The 26,057-nt window shown below is 45.0% G+C and overlaps 2 protein-coding genes across 2 annotated transcripts; one reads left to right on the top strand and one right to left on the bottom strand.

Annotated features, from left to right (window-relative positions):
• Positions 1–662: 662 nt before the first annotated feature.
• LOC101609655 (thyroid hormone responsive) lies at positions 663–5,554 on the top strand. The gene is made up of 2 exons (XM_004656354.2): positions 663–1,129; positions 5,040–5,554. The coding sequence occupies exon 1, from the start codon at positions 663–665 to the stop codon at positions 1,122–1,124; it is 462 nt and encodes a 153-aa protein (XP_004656411.1). The 3' UTR covers positions 1,125–1,129; positions 5,040–5,554.
• Positions 5,555–9,294: 3,740 nt separating this feature from the next.
• On the bottom strand, positions 9,295–15,528 carry LOC101609373 (NADH dehydrogenase [ubiquinone] 1 subunit C2). Its single transcript, XM_045145934.1, has 3 exons — positions 15,213–15,528; positions 12,018–12,161; positions 9,295–9,473 (listed from the first exon to the last, which is right to left on the bottom strand). The coding sequence occupies exons 1-3, from the start codon at positions 15,379–15,381 to the stop codon at positions 9,424–9,426; spliced, it is 363 nt and encodes a 120-aa protein (XP_045001869.1). The 5' UTR covers positions 15,382–15,528; the 3' UTR covers positions 9,295–9,423.
• Between the last annotated feature and the right edge of the window lie 10,529 nt (positions 15,529–26,057).

Below are 26,057 nucleotides of genomic sequence, written 5' to 3'. Positions count from 1 at the left end.
GAGGAAAAGATCATGACATCAAAATAAGAGAGACTGATTGAGAGGGGGAGGGGATATGATGGAGAATGGAGTTTCAAAGGGGAAAGTGGGGGGGCGGGGAAAGGGAGGGCATTACCATGGGATATTATTTATAATCATGGAAGTTGTTAATAAAAAAGGAGGACTGTCCAGCGTGACCTTTGGTGGCAGCCCTTCCCTCTCAGGACACTTCCCTTGTTCATTTCACAGCTGCTCAACCAGGTCCAGGACAGCTGAGCTCGCTGGGGGGCTCCCCTGAGCAGGCAGGCAGCAAAGAAGCAACTCCACTTCAGGTGACCTGAAAGAACTATCGATTGCCCTCGAGTCAAGCGCACCAGGTGCCAAAGGGGAAAAGAGCTTCCCTCTAACTGGCCGCGCAGGGTGCTGGGGGACGGGCTGGGCTCTTGCTAAGAAGGCAGTCACGCAGAGATGAAATGACAAGCAGAAGGCTTGGCAGGTTTGTCCCTGGGTAGATGGATCGCCTGATAGAAACATTTGGGACCAAACCCTGGGATTGGCTGAAAATGTGGCTGTGTTGACCCAGGGGTTGGGCTTTGGCTTGTTTTCAAAATCTAGTTGGGTTAAAAGCCTAGAAATAGTGCTGGGCCAGTGGACTGGATTCTGTGTGACCGGAGGAAGCAGATATGCAGGTACTAAACAAGCGTTACCCCAAGAACTGCCTGCTGACCGTCATGGACCGGTACTCGGCCGTGGTGCGCAACATGGAGCAGGTGGTGATGATCCCCAGCCTTCTGCGGGACGTGCACATGAATGGACATCGGGGCGCCGCGCAGGACAGGACCCCGGATCTCTACGGTTACTTCACCATGCTCAAGGCCATCCGTGTGGAAGTGGACCATGGGCTGCTGCCCAGGGAGGAGTGGCAGGCCAAGGTGACCAGCAGTGACGCCAACGAAGCTGAGGATGAAACTCCCGAGCCAGAAGAGGCTGATGAAGACAGGATCTCAGAGGACCTGGACTTGGAATCCCAGTTCCACCTGCACTTCTCCAGCCTCCATCACATCCTCACCCACCTAACCCTGAAAGCCCAGGAGGTGACGAGGAGGTATCAGGAAATGACAGGCCCTGTAGGCCTTGGGCTCTAAAGAAGGTAATAGTGGTCATGCTAGTGGGCCAGGGTCCATGAAGGGACATCCCCGGGGAGCGGGAAGAAGTGGGAGAGGGACAGCTGGCCTTTCGGTGCCACCTTCACACCAGGGTACTGGGATCACCACGTGGGAGGGCCTGCCTTCCTCTTCTCATCCAGTGTTGTTGAAGAATGGTGAACTGTTACAGAGACAAGAAAAAGTGGGCTGGGCGCGGTGGGCCACCTTTCATCTCAGCTCTCGGGAGGCAGAGGTAGGAGGTTGGCCGTGAAGTTGGGGCCACCCTGAGATTACGGAGTGAATTCCAGGTCAGCCTGGGCTACAGTGAGACCCTACTTCAGAACCACCCCCCCCAAAAAAAAAGTAAAATTAACTTCTGAGCGTAAACCTCATGGGTCCATAGGATTGTGTATGTGTGTATTTGCTCGTAAGTACACATATATGTGTAGATGTAAGAACTGAATAAGTGTGTTCTCAAGGTTGAGTTCTTTAAGAATCTGATAGCAGCTATAGACTGTCTCCTCAGACTTCAGGTATAGTAACTGTGTATATAATTCCAGGGACTATGCATCCATCAAGGCCCATCCACAAACCCTAAAAACCCTTGAGGCCATGTGTTAATGCCGGCACTGCCTCTGACTGCTTGACAAGAGAATTGTACAATCCTGAAAATATGACAGGCTCTCACTACGCAGCCCAGGCTGGTCTCCAACCTATGATCCTGCTGCATCCGTTTCCTGAGCGCTAGGATTACAGGTATACACCATAAGGACAAATGAAGATATTTACTACCTCAAGGGAGCTGTCTTTACTTAGAGGTGCACTGTGAATTTTGTTTGTTTTTTGAGGTAGGGTCTCCTTCTAGCCCAGGCTGACCTAGAATTCACTATGTAATCACAGGCTGGCCTTGAACTCATGGCAATGTTCCTAACTCTCCCTCCTGAGTGCTGGAACTGAAGGCGTGCACCGCCACACCTGGTTTGTGTTGTGAATTCTACCTGTGGCATTTTTTCAAGTCATTGGACATGGAAGATTATATTTCCATGGGGTCATGTGGGCGAGACTGCTCACAGTGCTCCTGCAGTTGGCGGGGGCACTCTGACCTCCAAGGTTGCAACAGACAAACGCCAAGGGGCCACTATCCAGGCACAGCGGGGTATGGAGGTGTTCTTGCTGGGAGTCCCTGTTGTGTGCACACAGGCTCCTGTGGGGTGTCTTGTGAAGTGCGAATAAGCAGCAGACAATGGGCTGCTGCAAATGACCTCCAGATGCTTGTGCCACCTTGTGCATCTGGCTTTATGTGGGTCCTTGGGAATCGAACCTGGGTCCTTTGGCTTTGCAGGCAGTGTCTTAACTGCTAAGCCATCTCTCCAGCCCTACCTACCACTTTTGACCCTGTGTTATTTGTTTATCCCACTTCATTACATACTGGCTTCAGTTATCAATCACATCTGTGCTACTGCAATCTTAAAATCATCTGACCTAGAAATGTGGGACGAGATTGGTATCTCTGTTTATCAGTAAAGAAATTAAGGGCCAAGAGATGAAGTGATTCAGCTAAAGTCACAGAACGAGGACAAAAGCAAGCTAAGAGTCAGGCATGGCAACGCACTGCCAGCACTCAGGAGGCAGAGGAAGGCGGATGCTGAATTCCAGGTCAGCCTGGGCTGCGTAGCAAGACCTTACCTCAGAAAGCAAAATGAAACAGCCGGACGTGGTGGTGCACGCCTTTAATCCCAGCACTCGGGAGGTAGAGGGAGGAGGGTCACAATGAGTTCGAGGCCAGCGTGAGACCCTAACTTGAAAAGCCAAAAAAAAAAAAAAGCAAGACTGGTTCCAGCTTTGAGGCGAGTGCTGTTTCTGCTCTGAAATGATGGATGGAGGATAGACACAGGCTCCCTTCCCCCGACAGAGACGAGGAAAATGCTCTTCCAGGTACTGCCTATGTTTTCCTTTCTCCACCGCAAACCCAAACTTTTGACCTCAGCCCTGTTTCCCATTTCCCTTGAGGCTTCCGGGGATGCCTTCCAAACTTTCTCCTTCACTTAAACTGTGCTGGACCAACAGCCCTGAGCCTCAAGGGAGGTTTGTTCTTAGTTCATGACATTCACTCCACTAAGCTGTAAGGCCAGGATTAGGGCATGCCACTTCTTTGGGTTTTGGTGTTGTCCTTGCACAATAACAGTAGTAAAAAATAAATTGTGTTAGCGTTTAAATCACTTGCATATTAATTATCTAGTAAATCATTACTTTTATTTTTAGTTTCTTCTAAGTAGTGTCATACTCTAGCTCAAGCTGACCCCGGATCTGACTCTGTGGCCCCGACTGGCCTCCAACTCACATTGATCCCCTGACCTCTGCCTCCGAAGTGCTCAGATTAAAAGTGTGCACCACCATGCCCGACAAGAAAGCCCGACGTCCTCAGCCATTACTATTTTTGTTGTTATTGTTGTTTTTCTGAGGTAGGGTCTTGCCCTAGCCCAGGCTGACCTGGAATACACTATATAGTCTCAAGCTGGCCTCGAACTCATAGCAGTCCTCCTATTTCTGCCTCCCAAGTGCTGGGACTAAAGGTATATGTCACCACATCTGGCTTTATCATATAAATGGGAAAAATAAAATAAAACAAAGAGGAGGTCTGCCAGGTATGGTAGCACATGCCTACAATCCCAGCACTTGGGAGATGGAGACAGGAGAATCAGGAGTTCACGTTCAGTTTGGGCTACACAGTGAGTTTGAGGTCAGCCTCGGTTATATAAAACTGTCTTAAAAAAAAATGCCGGTGGTGGCGCACGCCTTTAATCCCAGCACTCAGGAGGCAGAGGTAGGAGGATCACTGAGTTTGAGGCTACCCTGAGACTACATAGTGAATTCCAGGTCAGCCTGGGCTAAGAGTGAGACTCTACATTCAAAAAACAAACAAACAAAAAAAAAAAAACTGGAGGCCTGAGAGATAAAGTGAGCCCCTAATTACTTGATGAGTGGTAGACACCTAGCCTAATTCTAGTCACATTCTTTCCTTCTTTTTTGGTGGGGAGTTTCAAGGCTGGGTCTTGCTCTAGCCCCGCTGACCTGGAATTCACTATGTAGTTTTGGGGTAGCCTTGAATTCAGTGATTCTCCTGCCTCTGCCTCGTAAGGGATTAAGGGCATGAACCACTATGCCTGGCTTCCTCATTCTTTCTTTCTGTATTGATGTAATCTCAATGCTCCTTAAGAGTCTTGACATGTGCAGACTAGGCTGGAAGTGGGAACAGAGGAATGCAAAGGGGATGGAACCCAACCAAACAGCTTTAAAGGGCAGATATGCCATAATACTTCAACAGACACTAACTTGGTATGGCATAAAAGTTAAAAAACTCTGGGCTCAGATGCACAAAGTGGCACATACATCTGGAGTTTCTTTGTAGTGGTTAGAGGCCCTGGTTTGTCCAAACTCTTTCTCTCTGCCAGCAAATAAATATTTTTTTTAAAAAAATGATTAAAAAATGCTGGGCTTGGGCTGGAGGGATGGCTTAGCAATTTAAGGTGTTTGTCTGCAAAGCCAAAGGATCCCAGTTCGAGTCTCCAGGACCCACGTAAGCCAGATGCACAAGGGGCCGCATGCATCTGGAGTTCCTTGCAGCGGCTGGAGGCCCTGGTGCGCCCGTTCTCTGCCTCTCTCCCAAATAAATAAATAAAAAACATATATTATAAAAAATACATAAACCGCTGGGCTCATCTTAGTTCTGCCGTTGTGCTCTATGATCCTCCTCAGCGTCTACAACTCCAGCTGAATCTGACCCCACAGCCCTGAAATGCTGACAGTTTTGCAACAGCGATGTCAACATTCTTCTTCCGACGTTCCTCTTCCATAGACAAGTGACAGCACACTTGAATCAGTGCTCACCCGGCTTTTTCTTTCTGCACTTCACAGATGGCTTCGCGAGAGGAGACAGACTGTGACGAGGGCTCAGAGCGGAGCATCAGCCTTGAGACCTGAAGAGCCCGGACTTGCAGCCGCAGCTGAAAGCCACCGTGTCTCTGGGCTGCTTCACTACTTGCCTTGAGCGTCAACCTGTGAGCTTGGATCACTGGCTCACCTTCAGGATGCCTGACGCTATTCCCACCACGCCTTGCCAGCTGTGGGTGGTGGCGAGTGGCTCATGAGGTGGTGTGGAGCAGTAGAAAGCAGAGGTGTTAGCACCTGGTTGAAGTGCAAACCCCTGATCTTGGCCGTCATTCACTACGTGACCTCGCATGTCATTCACCCTCTATGATTACAAACACATGCTCTGTCTACCTCACCAGGTCACATAAATGAAACATGAACCAAAAGCCCACACACACGACAGCTATTGTAAGAGGCTAAAGTTTCCCACCTTCCCCTGCGCATGTGGCTCTAGTCCTTGCTTTTTACCTCCCGCCCCTCCCAAGCAAGGGCAGTGGGTCCTGTGGGATAAGCAACCCACGGCTGGATCTGCTGGACAGCTGATGAGGCTGAGCACAGATGAACTATATACCTATTTATTGCAGCAATTAAAAGACTACTGCGCATTTGTATGTCTCTTGATTTCAAAAGCACTCTCTGACAAAACTGCCTGTTTTACAAGTGGGACTCCAGTAAAAAGACAGCATTCATTTTACTTTTTTTCTACCCAGAAACAATCGGCTTATATTCATACTGCCACCTGATTTGAAATTATATACCTCATATTTTTACTAATCTCTAAAATCTAATCTGATTATAAAAACTAAGCCTGAAAACAAAAGGATTGTGGACAAGATTTGGAATTGATAAACTATGAAGAATATTCACCCCCTGAGCTGGGGAGATGGCTCAGTAGTTACAGGTACGTACTTGCAATTCCCCAGTATTCACGTAAAGCCAGATGCCCAAAGTAAGTGGTGTGTGGGCCTGGAGTTCGTCTACAGTGGCAAAGGCCATGGTATGCCCATACTCACTCTCAAAAAAAAGAAAAAAAAAGGAAGAAAGCACCACCTGCACAGCTTCCACAGGTGTGTGGTCTCGCTTCTACCAGCTTCACCAAACCTTGTAGCTTCTCAAGGTCTACAAAGCTTCCTTACAACATCCCATTTTGAACAGTTTGCTCTGCTGAAACTCCTCCAAAACCATCCTCTTCATTGTTGCAGAGCTCAAACACACAGCCCGGTTGTCATTCCAATTAAATACCCTGGTCAGTCAAGAATGATTGTGCAAACCTTAGCCTCAGCACTCAGGGAAGCTGAAGTAATGACTGTGAGTTAGTTCACCAGAGACCCTGTCTCTCAAAATCCCAAACTGAGCTGGGTGTGCTGGCACACCTTTTTAATCCCAGCACTTGGGAGGCAGAGGTAGGAGTGTTGTGAGTTCAAGGCCCAGCCTGAAACTACATAAAGAATCCCAGGTCAACCTGGGCTAGAGACCCTACCTCAAAAAAAAAAAAAAAAAAAAAAAATTTCCAAACCAAGAACATTCTTTTGGTGACTTCCAGGTACTTACTGGATCAAGTCAAAATGATTTTGTAACACAAAACTCCATCATCTGTTTTTGTACTTGCCTTGCCTGAGAAGAGAAGAGGAGCCGGCAGATCTTGACTACTTCAGGCTTTGTGGGAAATGGTCTTGTCACATCTACTCAAGCCCATTGTTACAGCATTAAAGTAGCTATAAACAAATGAACATGGCTGTGTTGTAACAAAACTTTATTACAGTGAGACTGGGTTTATAGCTCACTGAGAGCTTATGAGGACAACCAAACCAGACCTAGTTGAGCCCGCTGGTAATCCCAGCATTGAAGAGGTGAAGGAAGGAGGGTTATCAGTTCAAGGTCATTCTCAGCTACATAGTAAGCTCAAGGACAGCCTTGGATACAAGAGATCTTGTCTTAAAACCAAGGTGCTTGTTGCATTCTTTTTTTGTTTATTTTTTGTTTTTCAAGGTAGGGTCTCACTCTGGTCCAGGCTGACCTAGAATTAACTCTGTCATCAGGGTAGCCTTGAACTCATGGCAGTCCTCCTACCTTTGCCTCCCAAGTGCTGGGATTAAAGGCGTGCACCACCATGCCTGGCTTTGTTGCATTCTTGACTTCACAGTGGTTGTCATTACCTGCACAACATTAGGACAATCAACATATCATAATGAAAGAAGACCAAAAAAAAAAAAAAAAACCCCAAAAACAAAAACAAACAAAACCCAGACATCAAAACAGTGGAGGGACTGGATTGTGGGAGGGAGGAGGGAAAGGAAGGGGTTCACTGGAAGACGGTATAGAGGAGGGGCAAGACGAGAAATGGTAGAAGATTATGATCAAAATACCATATGTAACAAAATATAATAAATAGGGCTGGGGAGATTGCCTAATGGTTAAGGTATTTGACTGCAAAGCCTAAGGACCCAGGTTCAATTCCCCAGTACCCACATAAAGCCAGATGCACAAGGTGATGCATGCATCTAGAGTTCGTTTGCAGTAGCCGAAGGCCCTAGAACATCCATATTCTTTCTCTCTCAAATAAATAAATAAAATATATAATAAAAGTTCATAAAGGGTAGAGAAAGGAAGGGAAGAGGATACTTAATAGGTTGATATTGTATATATGTAATTACAATGATTGTAATGGGGAGGTAATATGATGGAGAATGGAATTTCAAATGGGAAAGTGTGGGGGTGGGGAGGGAGGGAATTATCATGGGATATATTTTATAATCATGGAAAATGTTAAAAAAAATAAAAATTAAAAGTTCAAAAGCCAGGCGTGGTGGTACATGCCTTTTAATCCCAGCACTTGGGAGGAGAGGTAGACGAGCTGTGAGTTCAAGGCCAGCCTGAGATCCCATAGTGACTTCCAGGCCAGCCTGGGCTAGAGTGAGACCCTATCACAAAAAATAAATAAAAATGTTAAAAAAAATAATGAAATAGTTGGCCTTGGGCTGGAGAAATGGCTTAGCAGTTAAGCACTTGCCTGTGAAGCCTAAGGACCCCAGTTCGAGGCTCGATTCCCCAGGACCCATGTTAGCCAGATGCACAAGAGGGTGCACGCATCTGGAGTTTGTTTACAGTGGCTGGAGGCCCTGGTGCACCCACTCTCTCTCTCTCTGCCTCTTTCTCTGTTGGTTGCTCTCAAAAAAAAAAAAAAAAAAATTAAAAAAATAGTTGGCCTTAGTGGCACAAACCTTTAATCTCATCCCTTAGGATGCTAAGGTAGGAGAATTGCCATGAATTTGAGGCCAGCATGGGTTAGAGTGAGTTCTGGCCTAAGGACTGAAGTTTTTCAAATCAAATCTGGAACTAAACCATGTAATTTTTTTTTTTTTGTAGTACGGAAGTTAGAATAAGGGCCTTGTACATGTTAGAGAAGTATTCAACTTAGCCACATCCCTAGCTTCTAACTTAATTTTAAAATCTTTCAGATCTTTTTAAATCTGGTGAATAGAATAGTGACCTTTCTATGATGAACTACTTTTCTTAAAATGAAAAAAGGATTCAGGGCTGGAGAGATTGCTTAGTGGTTAAGGTGCTTGCCTGCAAAGCCTAAGAAGCCAAGTTCGATTCCCCAGTATCCAGATGCTCAAAGTGGCACATGTGTCTGGAGTTCATTTGCAGTGGCTAGAGGTCCTAGTGTGCCCAATTTTTCTCTTTCTCTCTCAAATAAATACAAATATTTAAAACAAAAATAAAAAAGGGGGCTGGAGAGATGGCTTAGCGGTTAAGCGCTTGCCTGTGAAGCCTAAGGACCCCGGTTCGAGACTCGGTTCCCCAGGTCCCACGTTAGCCAGATGCACAAGGGGGCACACGCGTCTGGAGTTCGTTTGCAGAGGCTGGAAGCCCTGGCGCGCCCATTCTCTCTCTCTCCCTCTACCTGTCTTTCTCTCTGTGTCTGTCGCTCTCAAATAAATAAATTAAAAATTAAAAAAAAAAAAGGGATTCAGAAGCCAGGTGTGGTACTGACACAATCCTGTAATCCTAGCATTTGGGAGGCTGAGGCAGGAGGATTGCCAGTCAGAGGCCAGTCTGAGCTACATAGTAAAACTGTCAAGCTGGGTGTGGTGGCTCATATCTGCTATCCTTCAATATAGGAGGTAGAGGCTGGAATATAGAGTTCAGGCTATCCTTTGCTACATAGAGTGTCTAAGACCAGACCAGACTTTGCCTCAAAAAAAAACAAAAACAAACAAACAAAAAAAACCCAGAGTACTCATAATGATGATTTAATTTACTCCATACAGACAGAATAACATGAACTTCAACTGTCATGAAAAGTTATTCCATAAAATTCAGAAAAACTCAGGTCTTGTGAAACAGGAGCAAGTTGTTCAGGACATCAACGCACTGGGTAGAATTCTTCATGAATTTCACTGTAAGTTTTATAATCTGTAAAAGAAATGATCATGAAAGATTAATTTTAAGATAATGTTTTTGTGTTTTTTTAATTTTTATTTTTTTCAAGATAGCCTCACTCTAACTCAGGCTTACCTGGAACTCACTCTGTCACAGTAATCTTACCTCTACCTCCTGAGTGCTGGGATTAAAAGGTATATGCCACCATGCTCAGCTTAAAATGATGTTTTCTTTCTTTCTTTCGTTTTTTATTAAATTTTGTTTGTTTATTTATTTACTTGAGAGCAACAGAGAAAGAGAGAGAATGGGCACGCCAGTGCCTCCAACCACTGCAAACAAACTCCAGACGCGTGCACCCCTTGTGCATCTGGCTAATATGGGTCCTGGGGAATTGAGCCTCAAACCGGGGTCCTTAGGTTTCAGTGCTTAACCACTAAGCTATCTCTCCAGCCCTGTTTTTTGTTTTTTGGGTTTTTTTTTTTTGTTTTGTTTTTTTAGAGGTAGGGTCTCACTCTGGCTCAGGCTGACCTGGAATTCACTATGTATTCTCAGGGTGGCCTCAAACTCTTAGCAATCCTCCTACCTCTGCCTCCCAGTGCTGGGTTTAAAGGCGTGCACTACCATGCCCAGCTTTTTGTTTTGTTTTTTCAAGGTCAGATCTTGCTCCAGCCCAGGCTGACTTGGAATTCACTATGTAGTCTCAGGGTGGCCTCAAACTCATGGTGATCCTCTAACCTCTGCCTTCAGAGTGTGAGATTAAAGGAGTGTGCCACTATGCCTGGCTCAAAATTATGTTTTAAAAATGGTATTTCTTGGGCTGGAGAGATGGCTTAGCGGTTAAGCACTTGCCTGTGAAACCTAAGGATCTTGGTTCCAGGCTCGACTCCCCAGGACCCATGTAAGCCAGATGCACAATGGGCATACGTATATGGAGTTCGTTTGCAGAAGCTGGAGGCCCTGGCATGCTCATTCTCTCTCTATCTGCCTCTTTCTTTCTGTGTCTGTCTGTCACTCTCAAATAAATAAAATTAAAAATAAAAATAATAAAAAAAAAAAAACAGGCTGAGGAGAGTTTCAGTGGGTGAAGTGCTTGCCTTGCAAGCATTAAGACCTGAGTTTGCTCCTCATTACTCAAGTAAAATGCTGGATTAGTGGTGTGTACCTGAATCCCAGAGCTGAGAACCAGGAAACAGGAATATCACTGGAGCTCAGGGCCAGCTAGTCTAGCTAGCCTAATTGGGGAGTTTCAGGACAATGAGAGACTGTCCCCAAAAGAGATGGATGGAGTTCCTGAGGATAACACCCAAAGTTGTCCTTTTTCCTCCACACACATGCACACACACAATGTGTACCACATACACATGCATGCAAAAAAGCCATCTCTCCAGCTCTGGATTTTTTTTTGGTTTTAGTTTTTGAGGTAGGGTCTCACTCTGGTCCAGGCTGACCTGGAATTAACTATGTAGTCTCAACGTGGCCTTGAACTCATGGCAATTCTCTTAACTCTGCCTCCCAAGTGCTGGGATTAAAGGCATGCACCACCATGCCCGGCTTCTGGATGTTTTTTTTTTCAAGGTAGGGTTTCATTCCAGAATGACCTGGAATTCACTATGTAGTCTCAGGGTGGCTTTGAACTCACCACTATCCTCCTACCTCTGCCACCACACCCAGCTTGGATTTTTTTTTTTTAAAGGCAAGATAGGAGAGTATCACTCTAGCCCAGAATGACCTGGAACTCACATGTACCCCAAGCTGTCCTCAAACTCACTGAACTCCTCCTATTTCAGGCACCTCAGGCTGGGATTATGTGCGTGAGCCACTGCACCTGGCTTACAGAGCAGTTTGGATTTGAGGGTGGACTTTATTCTACAGCAATCAATCTCTAGTTTAAGCAGAGATGTGACCATATTTGATGTTATTAGAAGACTGAAGGAAGAAGTGAGCCAAGTCCAACCATCTACACAATTGGTTAGCAGGGACTGAGCACAGTACAGCACCTGGAGAGAGAACAAAGCTGAGGTTTAGGAGGGCAGAGGGGGTACAAGTTGTATTCACTGTCCAAGCAACTCAGAGGTTCTCAGTTAGAAATTATATGCATGAACTAAAGAGATGTTAGCTGGGCATGGTGGCGCACGCCTTTAATCCCAGCACTCGGGAGGCAGAGGTAGGAGGATCGCCATGCGTTCGAGGCCACCTGGAGACTACGTAGTGAATTCCAGGTTAGCCTAGGCTGGAGTGAGACCCTATCTTGAAAAACAAAATAAAACAAAACAAAAAGCACCAGCTCAAAGGAGATTCTGCTCTACACATGAAGATGAACGAGTCACGGAACTAGACCATACCTGAAGCCACGGGCTTGGAAAATTTAACCAAGACAAATTAGAGTAAAGAGGACTGGGAGATGCCTCAGGGGTTAAAGGGGCTTGCTTGCAGAGCCTGATGGCCCAGATTCAATTTCGACACAAGGCCAAACTTGTTAATAGTGGCAAGAGACCCTGGCATGTGCACAACACACACTTGCACACACACAATTTAGGGGGGGAAGGAAAAGGTTTTTCTACAATGATCTTGAAATACCTTTCTTAGGAAAATCCTCTGGATGCCGTTTCATATATGCAAACATGTCATGGTCCCTCACTGCATACATATAGTCTTGACGTTTAAAAAGATAGTATCCAACAAAAACAGAGGAAGTAACATACAGGAGCTGGCGATGCAAACCTGAAATTCAATAACAAATCCCAAAAGCAAAAGTCAGTCAACATGCATAAAGAATTACCTTTTTACATTTAGTATATATAATTTATTATGGTATTCTTTCCAATTTCTTTTATTTTATTTCTTTGAGGTACAGTCTGGCTTTAGGCCAGACTTACCTGGAATTCATTATGTATTTTCAGGTTGGCCTTGAACTCATGGTGATCATCCTACCTCAGAGTGCTAAGATTAAAGGCATGGGCCCAGCTGCAACATTCTTTTTTTGGGGGGGGGTGGCGGACAAGCCCAATACACTGCCTTTTTTTATGTAAGAGTGAGACAGAGAGAGAGAGAGTGAGTGAGTGAGAGAATTGGCTCACCAAGGCCTCCAGCTGTTGCAATTGAACTCCAGACTCATGTGCCCCCTTGAGCACATGTGCAACCTTGCGTCATTGTGTGTCTGGCTTACGTGGGACCTGGAGAGTTGAACACTGAGTCCTTGGGTTTCACAGGCAAGTACCTTAACTGCTAAGCCATATCTCCACATATCTCCAGCTCCAGCTCCAACATTCTTAAAAGAAAGTTTTTATGTATTTCTTTATTTAGTTAGTTTTATTTGTTCTGAAAGATTTTCAGCTATGTATTTTAGGCCAATCTCTGAATCATGCATGAAGAACAAAAAAACAAGATGTGGCATTTTTACACAATGGAATTCTACTCAGAAATAAAGAAAAATGAAGTTATGAAACTTGCAGGAAAATGGGTAAATCTGGAAAGGATTATACTAAGTGAGGTAACCCAGACCCAGAAAGCCAAACGTCACATGTTCTCTTTCATATGTGGATCCTAGCTACAGATGATTGGATTTCTGTGTGAGTAGGAATAAAACTCAGTAGCAGAGGCCAGTAAGCCAGAAAGGAGATATAAAAGGAACAGAAAGTGGGGGGGGGGGAGGACTTAATAGGATAGTATTATATATATGTAAGTAGAAGAACAGATTAATGGGGCCTAAGTGAGGTCAGGGGAAGAGATTGAGTAAAGGAAAGGTGGAGGGAGGGCTAATCAAAATCTAAGAGGATATAAATAAATCACATGGAAATCTACTTTTTTGGACAATGGAACACTCAGGAGCCATAGATTGTTACTAGAAAATTTTCAGTGCCAAGGATGGGATACCTTCCAGTGAGTTCTTGGCCTGGGAGGTCTTTGATGCCCCCAAAACATTACAGACCATTGCTGAGACCCTTGATTTCCCACCAGAAATAGATGGTAAGACCCTACTGCTGAAGATTCCACATACTTGGGCTACAAGGTCACTGAGAAATCCTGCTGGAACTGAGCTGAAAACTTCCTCCATGTAGATCAGCTAACAGAAAGCTGGAAAAAGCCACACTGCATGCAGTTCAATCGGAAAGAGAGAAATCACCAGTGAAGATACCCAACAGTGGACACTGCAAGCCTTATATTTGGCCAAACAGGCCAAATGAGCCAATGGGTGCAACAATGGTACGTCTGTTATGGGGGACACCAACTGCCTTCTAATTTGACTGGAGGCCACACCATGGGAGGGATTACATCTCTGACACTGAAAACCTACCACAGGGGTAGTCATTAACCCTAGCAGTGTAATGTGTGCTGCTGTCTGGCTAAAAGTATACACTATGTTTTTTTTTTAATTTTTTAATTAATTATTTATTTATTTGAGAGCGACAGACACAGAGAGAAAGACAGATAGAGGGAGAGAGAGAGAATGGGCGCGCCAGGGCTTCCAGCCTCTGCAAACGAACTCCAGACGCGTGCGCCCCCTTGTGCATCTGGCTAACGTGGGACCTGGGGAACCGAGCCTCGAACCAGGGTCCTTAGGCTTCACAGGCAAGCGCTTAACCGCTAAGCCATCTCTCCAGCCCAAAAAAGTATACACTATGTTTATCAAACTTCCCAGTAAGCACTTTTCTTAATGATGATACACACGTATTAATGCTACTCTCACTTTTGGTTAGAGAACCTTCTCTTTTCAGATGGCAGTGACCTTTGGATGACTCAGAAGGCATCATGGTGCTGGGAAGAAGTGACAGAGGAGTGCTCAGCACTGCACTATCTCTATCACACCTTCCAAGGCTCAGGGTCCATTGTGGAAGAGGTGGCAGAAAGAATGTAAGAGCCAGAGGAAGGGTAGGACTCCTTACAATGTGCTCCTCCAGACACAAAATGGCCTGGATATCCATGACCTCACAGTGCCTGACACTACCTACACAAGACCATCATAATACAAGGAAAAGATGATAACATCAAAATAAAAGAGAGACTAACTGAGAGGGGGAGAGCATATGAAGGAGAGTGGAATTTCAAAGGGGAAAGTTGGGGGAGGAAGGGCATTACCATGGGATACTGTTTACAATCATGGAAGTTGTCAACAACAACAACAAAAAAAAAAATAGCCGGGCGTGGTGGTGCACACCTTTGATCCTAGTACTCGGGAGGCAGAGGTAGGAGGATCACCGTGAGTTCAAGGCCACCTTGAGACTACTTAGTGAATTCCAGGTCAGCCTGGACTATAGTGAGACCAAACATCAAAAAAATAAATAAAACTATCCAGCAGGCAGTAGCCTCAAACTCCAGACGCATGCTCCCCCTTGTGCATTTGGCTTACGTGGGTCCTGGGGAATCGAACCTGGGTCCTTAGGCTTCGTAGGCAAACGCCTTAACCGCGATGCCCTTTCAAGCAGCCCCACTTTTTAAGTCTTTAAAGCCTAGTTTCCATTACACACTCTGAGGTCTTAACGGGCTCTGCTACTTACGAGGCATGTGACCTTGGGCTGCTTTAACCTCCCATAAGCTCTGCGTCCTCGTTCGTGGCACTACCTCCCCGTAAGGCGTTCTGGGATCTGAACGCTCAGCGTGTGTCCGCAGTGCACGGCACGGCGTGCACGTTCAGTTTTGCACCTAGTGCAGCGCGGATCGAGAGGAGACACCTAGGGGATAAGTCCTTGCCCCTCGGCACTTGCCAGGCCCTGGAGAAGCAGAAGGTTCCCAGGCGGGCCGCGGGCCCCTCTCTGCCCACCCCGGGGCCCTCACCCGTGATCATCACCGGCCTCCGGCGCAGCGCGTTATCTAACAGGCCCGAGCAGTAGCCCAGGAAGCCGGTGTAGAGCAGCCGCGGGTCCGTCATCTTGGGCGGAGGCAGGCTCCGCGCCTCATCCGGCACGAGTTGTAAGGGCACTCGGCCCGGCCGTCCGCTCATCATATTGAGGCCGGTTCCACGCGAGGCCTCACCCCGGGCCTCCCCACGGCAAGAAAAACCACCGGCACCGGCACCACCGGCACCGCGGCCGCCTGAGCAGCCGACCTTCTCCTCAGAGCGCCGGGCTGAAGGGCACGGCGCACGGCGGTGCAGCACCCACACGCTTCCCCCGAGCGCACCTTAGAAGCCCCGGCTGAGAGGTTCCGGGACACCAGATGACCCGCGGCTGCCGACCGGCCTCGGGCCAATCTGGCTGCTAAAAGTTCAAGGGCTTGGGAGCCTGGTACCAAACCAGTCCAGGGGTACAGCAATCAATCAAAGACGGCAAAGACTAGACCAGAATTGACTCTTCCTTCTCCTGCCCCGAATAACCCATCAGCAAAGATTTATCTTTGTATCCAACACCCCCAAGCGGGCATAATGGATAGTTTGAGAAATGTCTTTTACTGAAATCCCATAGAAGCTAGGTGTTGTTTTTTGGGGGTGGGGGAGCGGGAGCGTTCCAGCTGTTCATTCACGCAGTTACAACCTCCAAGGCCTGAAACGAAGGGGGCCAGATAGCAGCCGGATGTTTATAGAGAATACCAGGACTGGATCATTTAGCCTGCTTTTGAAATTCAGCTTTGGTGGTAGTACCCTAAATTCCCTCGGGTCTTCAGGTCCTTGTGTATGGCCGAGGGAGGTGTTCCCTAAAGAGTTAAGGAATGAAAGGAAATAAGTAATCTATAACATTCTGTCAAGAATTTCCCCCTTCTCTGCTCACTTCAAGTAAGAAGGAGCTTTCGGGATGGAGAAAAGGCTTAGCCACTAGCCTGAAAACCCTAAGAACCCAGGTTCGATTTTCCAGGTCCCATGTAAGCCAGATGTACAAGGTGGCACATGTGTCTGGAGTTCATTTGCAGTGGCTAGAGGCCCTGACGTGCCCATATTCTCTCTCTCTCTCCCCCTCCCTCCTACCCCTCTCTCTATCTCTAATAAATAAATAAATAAAAATAAATTTAAAAAAAGGAGCTTTCATTTTAGAATGACTTCTTTGTTTTTAAAAATGTATCTTCACGTATTTATTTGAAAGAGAGAAGTCCTAGCATGTTTTTTTTTTCTTTTCGCTCTCTTCTCTCTCCTCTACCCACTGCAAACGAACTCCAATCGCATGCACCCCTTTGTGCATCTGTCTTTATGTGGCTCCTGGGCAACTGAACCCCTAGCCAGTAGGGTTTGCAAGCAAGCACCTTCAACCCTGAGCCATCTTCATAGCCTTGCTTCCTCTTTAGAAAACCCATCTTGATATTGAACTGAAATGTGTTCCTGTTGTGTCCATTCATTAGTGGCATCCTATCATCCAGGACAATGCTGGCTATAACAGGTCAATGCAGAGGTGTATGTATCAAATGTGGAAGTGCTAAATAACAGCTAGTGTTAATTAAAGTTTTTCTGGAATGTTCCTTGTTTCTTGCACTCTAGTTAAGAGAATTTAGTGAGACACACAGAAAACACTATAGCATGCAAGCAACTATTTATTAAAACCAAAAGCAACCAAACTGCCCTCTAAATGCTTATGCATTTATTATTATTATATTTATATTATTATTAATTCTACCCTCACTTTTGGTTAGAGAGGCTTCTCTTTTCAGATGGTAATGACCACCGGGTGACTCAGAACTTACCGAAATGCTGAGAAGTGACAGTGTAGTGTTCCTCACTAAGTGAGACATCTCTATCATACCCTCCAAGGCTCAGGGACCATAGCAAAAGGGGGGACAGAAAAATATTTAGAAGCCAAAGGAAGGGGAGACTACTTCCTGTCTTCTAGACACAATGTGGCCTAGATATTCATGACATCACTATGGCTGATACTATCTATACAAGACCTTTTAAAAAACAGTTTTATTTGGGCTGGAGAGATTGCTTAGTGGTTAAGGTGCTTGTCTGCAAAGTCTAAGGACCCAGGTTTGATTCCCCAGGTCCCATGTAAGCCAGATGCACAAGGTGGCCCATGCGTCTGGAGTTAAAAACAAAACAACAATTTTTTTTTTTTTTATTTGAGAGAGACAGAAAATGGATGCACCAGGGTCCATTGCCACTGAAAACTCTAGACATATGCACCACTTTGTGTGTCTGGCTTTGATGGATCCTGGGGAATTGAACTCTGGCCAGCAGACTCTGCAGGCAAGCACTTTTAACTCCTGAGCCATTCCCTCAGGCTTCATTGTATATTCCATATTTGTATTTCTTCGTTTAATTTTTTTCTGATTTATTTTTATTTACTTATTTGAGACAGAGAGAGAATGGGTGTACCAGAGCCTGTAGCCACTGCAAGCGAACTCTAGATGCATGCGCCACCATGTACATCTGGCTTACATAGAGCCTGGAGAATCGAACCTGGGTCCTTGGGCTTTGAAGGCAAGCACCTTAACTGCTAAGCCATCTCTTCAGTCCCTCACATTGGCATTTCTTTTATGACTAGTAACATTGAGCATCTTTTCACAGCAATTCTCCTATTTTAGCCTCTTGAGTGCTGAAGTTAAAGGCATGAGTCACCATGCCTAGTGCCTTTTTTGATTTTGAAGAGAAAAAATTGATCCTACCCTTTTATATTTTGCATATCTCTGAAAACAATGTCACCATTTATCCAGATGCAGTGCTCAAGCAGTAGATAACATCTGTAGTTTCTTTAAAAAAAAATTTTTTTATTTACTTATCTTCATGTGTACCTGGGTCTCTTGCTGCTGCAAATGAATACCATATAATTGAGCCACTTTTTGTATCTGGCTTTATGTGGGTACTAGGGAATTAAACCTAGGCTGGCAGCATTCCAAGCAAATATCTTTAACTGCTGAGCAATTTCCCCATCCTGCATCAGTGATTTCTTACCATTATTAAGGCCCACATTTGATCCAATTACAACTCCTGTCAATCCTCCAAATTCACCCACTCCTCCGTCGCACTTTTGTCGCGCCTCTTCAAAACTTCAAGATTGGACTGGAAAGATGGCTCAGCGGTTAAAGCACCTGCCTGCAAAGCCTAACGACCCAGGTTCAATTCCCCAGGACGCATATAAGCTAGATTCACAAGATGGCACATGCATCTGGAGTTCTTTTGCAATGGCTAGAGAGAGGTCCTGACACACCCATTCTCTCTCTCACATAAATAAATGAAAATAAAATATATTTAAAAACTTCAAGATTTTGATACCTGTTCTCCCAGCACTTGGGAGGCTGAGGTAAGACTGCCATGAACCTGGGCTATGTAGTGAGCTCCAGGCCAGGCTGGGCTACAGAATAAGATCCTGCCTCAAAGCAATAGTAATTTAGCTGGGCATGGTGGTACATGCCTTTAAACCCAGCACTCGAGAGACAAAGGTAGGAGAATTGCTATGAGTTTGAGGCCAGCATGGAAATACAGAGTAAGTTCCAGGTCAGCCTGGGTCAGAGTGAGACCCTACTTCGAAAAAACAATGAAAAGCAAGCAAACAAACAAAAAAACCCCAACAATAATTTGATCCCCAGCACTATAAAAACAAAGCCAAAAATAAATAAATAAAGCAACAACAAAAACAAAAGAGGCAATGGCTAACATAGTACTTGGCACAAAATCATCTGCTAACAAGTAATAGACGCACTATGGGATCTTCCTTCAGTGGAGGGCGGTCACATAAGTGTGAACTTAACCTTATTATGCAATGCTCCAGAAACCAACAGGTGAAGGCAAGAGGAGGACATGTTAACACAGTACTTAGAATACTCTAGAGTGCCTGGGATGTAGCTCAGTGGTAGAATACTTGCCTAGCATGTGCAAGGCTCTGGGTTCTATGTCCAGCTCTGTAAAAAGCAAAGACTACCAAATAATTCCTAATAGCAATTACTCAAATGGATGAATACCCCTATGACCATGAATCACCCCTGGACTGTGAGTCAACCACTCTTTCTTTCTTTCTTTTTTTTTTTCTTTATTTATTTGAGAGAGAGAAAGAAGCAGACAGAGGTAGAGAGAGAATGGGTGTGCTAGGGCCTCCAGCCACTGGAAACAAACTCCAGATGCATGTGCACCCTTGTGCATCTGGTTTACATGGGTCTTGGGGGATTGAACCAAGATCCTTTGGCTTTGCAGGCAAACACTTTAACCATTAAGCCATCTCTCCAGCCCAACCATTCTTTTTTTTTTTTGGTTTTTCGAGGTAAGGTCTCACTCTAGCCCAGGCTGACCTGGAATTCACTATGGAGTCTCAGGGTGGCCTTGAGCTCACAGCGATCCTCCTACCTCTGCCTCCCGAGTGCTGGGATTAAAGGCGTGCGCCACCACGCCCGGCCCTGAATCATTTCTTTTTTCTTTATTTTTATTTTTTATTTATTCATTTGACAGCGACCGAGAGAAAGAGGCAGATAGAGAGAGAATGGGCGCACCAGGGTCTCTAGCCACTGCAAATGAACTCCAGACACGTGCGCCCCCTTGTGCATCTGGCTATCGTGGGTCCTGGAGAATCGAGCCTCGAACTGGGGTCCTTAGGCTTCACAGGCAAGCGCTTAACCGCTTAGCCATCTCTCCAGCCCTACATTCTTTTTTTAAAAAATTATTTATTGGGGGTGGGCACAGGTAGAGTATGGGTGTGCCAGGGCCTCCAGCCACTGCAAACGAATTCTAGATGCATGTGCCACCCTGTGAATCTGGCTTACATGGATACTGGGGAATTGAACCTGGATCCTTAAGCTTCCCAGGAAAGTGCCTTAACCACTAAGCCATCCATCACTCCAGCCCATCAACCTTTCTTTATCAGGAAATTGTGAACAATAATACTTCTAAGGGTTCTGAACCTTTTTAGCATTCAGTTTCTGTTTTTCAGTTGGTTTTTTTTTTCCCCCAGAGGACTGCACAGTTACTGGCCTTTCAGAGTTGTGAATGTACAAGTATATATTGTACTTATTTCAGATGGTCAAGTCTGAAATAACACTAACATTGCTATTGACTTTTGTAAGATGGGGCTGAAGATGGGACTTTATTATGAGAAACTAATGGCTATATTGATTCAAGTTTTCAAAGTTCATAAAAGAATCATCCTACTTTTAGCTGCCATTAGCATATCAGCCTGTTTCTTTAGAGCACAAAGAAACAGATGGATCAAAAGATTTTTCAATCATCATACTGGAAGTATAATTTCATCAAAGGCTAAAGAATAAAACCTTTTCTTGTTGTTGTTTGTTTTTTGGTTTTTCAAGGTGGGGGTCTCACTCTATCCCAGGCTGATCTGGAATTCACAACGCAGGGTAACTTCCAACTCATGGCAATCCTCCTCCTATGCCTCTCAAGTGCTAGGATTAAAGGAGTGTAGCACCATGCCAAGCTTCTTTTCCTATAATTTAAAAAATATTATATTTGGAAGAAAAAGAAAAACAGGCAGAGAGAGAGAGAGAGGAAAAGAGAGAGAAAGAAAGAGAGAGAGAGAGAGAGAGAGAGAGAACGGGCATGCCATTACAAATGAACTCCAGGTGCATCTGCCACCTTTTGCATCTGGCTTATGTGGGTACTGGAGAATTGAACTTCAGTTCTTAGGTCTTACAGGCAAGTGCCTGAACTGCTAAACCATCTCTTCAGCCCCCTTTCTCTTTCTTTCTTTCTTGAACTCACAGCAATCCTCCTACCACTGCCTCCCGAGTGCTGGGATTAAAGTGGTGTGCCACCACGCCTGGCTTTCTTTCATTTTTTTTCTCAACTTTTATTAACATTTTCCATGATTATAAAAAGTAAAAAGTATCCCATAGTAATACCCTCCTCCCATTTTCCCCTTTGAAAAGGTAGCATACAAAATAATGATTTTTTAAATTTATTTTTATTTTTTGTGGCAGGGTTTCACTCTAGTGCAGGCATACTTGAACTCACAGTGATTCTACTTCAGCCTCAGGATGGGATTAAAGGGTTTTATTATGGCATTTTCGTACACATGTAATTATACTTCAATCCTTTTCACTTCCACCCACCCCCTTTATTTTTTAGGTGAAAAGAGAGGATTTATTTTGGCTTACAGACTCAAGAGGAAGCTCTGTGATGGCAGGGAAAATGATGTCATGAGCAGACGGTGGACATCAACCCCTGACCAACACAAGGTGGACAATAGCAACAGGAGAGTGTGTCAAACACTAGCATGGGGAAACTGGCTTTAACACCCACCTGCCCGCCCCTAACAATACACTGCCTCCAGGAGGCGCTAATTCCCAAATCTCCATCAGCTGGGAACCTAGCATTCAAAACACCTAAATTTATGGGGGACACCTGAATCAAACCACATTCCGCCCCTGGTCCCCATAAACTGATAACCATATGTGATGTAAAATGTAATGCATTCATCCAACTTTAAAAGTCCCCATACTTTTTATCAATCCCAATGATGTTCAAACATCCCCATAGTCCAAGATCTTTTAACTGAGCCATAATACCAAAAAATAATCTCAGAAAAACCATAATGGCACAGAATAAAAATTCACACTGCAGGGCTGGAGAGATGGCTTAGCGGTTGAACTCTTGCCTGTGAAGCCTAAGAACCCCCGTTCGAGGCTGGATTCCCCAGGACCCACGTTAGCCAGATGCACAAGGGGTCGCACGCGTCCGGAGTTTGTTTGCGGTGGCTGAAGCCCTGGTACGCCCATTCTCTCTCTCTCTGCCTCTTTCTCTGTCTGTCAAATAAATAAATAAAAATAAACAAAAAAATTAAAAAAAACTTTCACACTGCAAAATATGGCACTGGGCATAGTAAAGAAATACTCAAGCAATACATGATTTAAACAGCCCCCCTTTATTTTTGAGTCAGAGTCTCTGAGCCTAGGCTGGCCTCAGAGACACAGTAAGCTTCCGGCCCCAACCTCTTACATGCTGAAACTGCAGGTGCTGGAGTTACCTTCTCCTTGCTGGGACAAAACACCTGACCAAAAGCAGCTGATGGGAGGAAAGGGCTCACTTCAGCCTTACAGTTTTGCAGGGAAAGTTTCACTAAGGTGGAGGAAGCATGGCAGAGCAGACAACCAGCTCACATCTTCATAGCTTCATACATCAGCAGCAGACGGGAGCAGCAAGAGTGCTTGATAACAAGCATCCAGTGGGGCTGGACTAATAAACCTCAAGGTCTGTCCCCAAAGACACACCTCCTCCAGCAAGACTAGAGCTCACTGACTACGAGGCTTCATCACCCACACACGAGGCTATGGGGGGGCATTTCCATTCCAACCACACAGGCAGGAGCCATCACGTTTCAGTGCACTGAACATATATCAGGAAGTATCTGAAAAGGGTAGTTTATGAGGCCTGTTTAAACTTTTTTTTTTTTTTTTATAATTTAGCTTTATTTATTTGCAAGCAGAAAGAGAAAGAAGAGAGACAGAGAATGGGCACACCAGGGCCTCTAGACATGGCAAACGAACTCCAGACGCGCACGCCCCTTGTGCAGCTGATTTACATGGGTCCTGGGGAGTTGAACCTGGGTCCTTTTGCTTCACAGGCAAACATCTTAACCGCCCACCTACCACTCCAGCCCCTGTTTAAACTTTGATAGCAATCTTATGCTTCTTAACTTTGCTTAATTCTAAATTTCAAAATATTTGGAAATAGCACTTTTACTTATTTAGTAACTGCTGGAGATTGAACCAAAGGCCTTGTCCATGCTAATACTCAACCACTGAGCTATTTCTCTTCATAATATCTAAAACTAAGAATTCATTGCCCAAAAATACCCACATTGCTGCAAAGTTTAAAAGTATGAATAGCTGGGCGTGGTCACACACACTAATTAATCCCAGCACTCAGGAGACAGAGGTAGGAGGATTGTCATGAGTTCATGGCCACCCTGAGACTACATAGTTAATTCTAGGTCGGCTATCTTGTAACACCAAAATAAACAAACAGAATATAAAAGACAGTGGTTGAAAAATACTGGGGTAGGTATGTGTCTGGGCCCAAGTACGTGTGGTGCTAAGGGAATATACCTCAGTTTCTGGAGCCATCTTTCCTCTGGTAATATAAGGGGTTCACTTTGACTGTGAAGTTAAAGGAAAAACATATAGGGAGCCAAGTATGTAAAATTGGTCCAAAGATATTTATTTATTTATTTTGGTTTTTTGAGGTAGGGTCTCACTCTAGCCCAGGCTGACCTGGAATGCACTAAGAAGTCTCAGGATGGCCTTGAACTCACGGCAATCCTCCTACCTCTGCCACCCTATTGCTGGGATTAAAGGCGTGAGCCACCACACCCGGCTCCTAAGGATATTTATTTTGATGGAAGGCAGGACAGAAACCTGAGCCTGAGGCAATGGAGAAACTTCCCCAACTGCATCTGCAGATTGCTATGGAAATCCCACACTAGACTCTTCCAGTTCTGTCTTCCATCCTCTTCACAGCAACCTTTAGGTATTTTGGGCAAAGGCAGGGAGTAGTATAATTGGCAAATATGTGAGGGACTGTGTACTGAGTCTTTTGTGTTACTTTTTGTACTGCTGTTTTGTTTGTGGTCTCAAGCTACCAGGCTGGCCTTGCACTCAATATGTAGGTAAGGAGGACCTTGAATTCCTGATCCTCCTTCCTCCACTGCCCAAGTGCTGGGATTATAGGCATGGGCAGGATGTCGGCCTTGACGTCTGTTTTTGTTGTTTTTTCAAGGTAGTGTCTCACTGTAGCCCAGGATGACCTGGAATTCACTCTGTAGTCTCAGGAGGGCCTCGAACTCACCGCAATCCTCCTACCTCTGCCTCCTGAGTGCTGGGATTAAACATCTGGCTTAACCAGTGGGTTTTATTCATTGCCTGCGTGGCGTGCTTCATCCATTCAACCATGCCAAAACCCAACGCCATCAGGGCAAGAGTGGCTGGCTGAGGAAAGTAGGTAAACAAACACATTTCTGTGTTATCGCTCTTACGGTAGCCGATTCATGGCATGGTGGGAGCATATGGCGGGGCACTGAGTTCTGGGGAAGGAGAAGGAAGAGGGAGATTTAAAGTAAAGTAGGAAGCTAAATTTAAAGTGAAGTAGCAAGTGATATGTCCTGAACACTTAATGTTTCAGACAGTATTTCAAAATTTTTATGTAATTTTAGAGATAATAAGAATACTGAGGCAAAGAATGGTTGAATAATTTGTCTACAGATTAAACAAAATGGAAGCAGGATTTCCAACCAGGCTGTATGACTGCCAAGGCCCCATACTCTTTTTGTTTTTTCTTTTTTAAAAAATATTTTATTTACTTGCAAGCGGAGGGAGAGAGACTGATTGATTATGGGCATGCCAGGGCCTCTAACCATTGCAAACAAACTCCAGATGCATGCGCCACTTTGTACATTTAACTTACATGGATACTGGGAAATTGAACCCAGATTGTTAGGCTTTGCAGGCAAGTGCCTTAACCACTGAACCATCTCTCCAGCTTGTTTTTTTTTTTTTTTAAATAGAGTCTCACTCTAGCCCAGGCTGACCTGGAACTCACTCTGTAGTCCTAGGCTAGCCTCAAACTCACAGCAATCCTTCTAAGCCTCCCAAGAGCTGGAATTAAAGGTGTGTGCCACCATGCAGACCAGCCCAGGTCCCATACTTTTTTTTTTTTTAATTCCCATACTCTTGATCATATATTGTGCTAGGTTTATATTCACAGATATGGCAAATTTTGTATGTGTGATGCTGGGGACAGAACACAGGGTACAGAAGGAGGCTAGAGATATACATCCCTCTTCCTTTAGCAAAACTTCTCTATCTTATTTTTTTTTTTTTAAACACAGTCAAACTTGGGGAAATAGAGAGGATTCAAATGATGGGATAGGGGGCTGACAAGATGGCTTAGTAGTTAAGGCACTTGCCTACAAAGCCAAAGGACCTAGGTTTGATTCCCCAGGACCCATATAAGCCAGATGCACAAGGTAGTGCATGCATCTGGAGTTCCTTTGCAGTGGCTGAAGGCCCTGGAGTGCCTATTCTCTCTCTCACTTTCAAATAAATAATTTAAAAAAGAGAGAGAGAGAGAGAGAGAGAGATGGGGTAGCCAGGGATGATGGTGCATGCCTTTAATCCCAGCACTCAGGAGAGGGAGAAAGGAGGATCGCTGTGAGTTTGAGGCCACCCTGAGACTACAGAGTGAATTCCAAGACAGCCTGGGTTAGACAGAGACTCTACCTTGAAGCAAATGAAAAATACAAAAAGCAAAAGCAAAACCAAAATAAACGAACAAAAAAATGGTAAAGCTGGAGCCGCATCTCAGGATGACACTGACCTTGTACTTTCTCTGACCTTCAGGGATAAAGGATAAAGAAAATGTGTACACGTTTTGGTGTCAGCTAGACAAATTGGTTAAATCTGAATGTGCAACGGTAGGCAAACTGAAATTCTAGCTAAGAATATGTGTATGAAATTGTCTCAAGAAATGGCGAGGAGACAAGTCCGCTAAGAGCATTTCAGTTTGCTTACGTAAGGAAAGGTTTAAGTGACGACCTCATCACAACTGCTGTGCTCTGTAAGAATAAATGAGCCGAGTGAAAAATGTAAGAGCCAAAGGAAGAGTAGGACTCCTTACAACATGCTCCCCCCAGACACAAAATGGCCTGGATATCCATGACTTCACAGTGCCTGACACTACCTACACAAGACCATCGTAAGAGGAGGGAAAGATCATGACATCAAAATAAAAGAGAGACTAATTGAGAGGAGAAGGAGATGCGATGG

Source organism: Jaculus jaculus, chromosome 3, assembly GCF_020740685.1.
Source record: "Jaculus jaculus isolate mJacJac1 chromosome 3, mJacJac1.mat.Y.cur, whole genome shotgun sequence".
NCBI classification, from domain to species: domain Eukaryota; kingdom Metazoa; phylum Chordata; class Mammalia; order Rodentia; family Dipodidae; genus Jaculus; species Jaculus jaculus.
Note: the sequence above shows the minus strand (reverse complement) of the source record. Positions and strands in the feature narration are given on the sequence as shown.

Coding starts and splice junctions, on each gene's coding strand:
- LOC101609373 (XM_045145934.1), bottom strand. CDS start 15,381: ATGATGAGCGGACGGCCGGGCCGAGTGCCCTTACAACTCGTGCCGGAT. Junction 12,162..15,212: donor GAGGCCGGTGATGATCACGG/GTGAGGGCCCCG, acceptor ATTGAATTTCAG/GTTTGCATCGCCAGCTCCTG. Junction 9,474..12,017: donor AGAGGATTTTCCTAAGAAAG/GTATTTCAAGAT, acceptor TTTCTTTTACAG/ATTATAAAACTTACAGTGAA.
- LOC101609655 (XM_004656354.2), top strand. CDS start 663: ATGCAGGTACTAAACAAGCGTTACCCCAAGAACTGCCTGCTGACCGTC.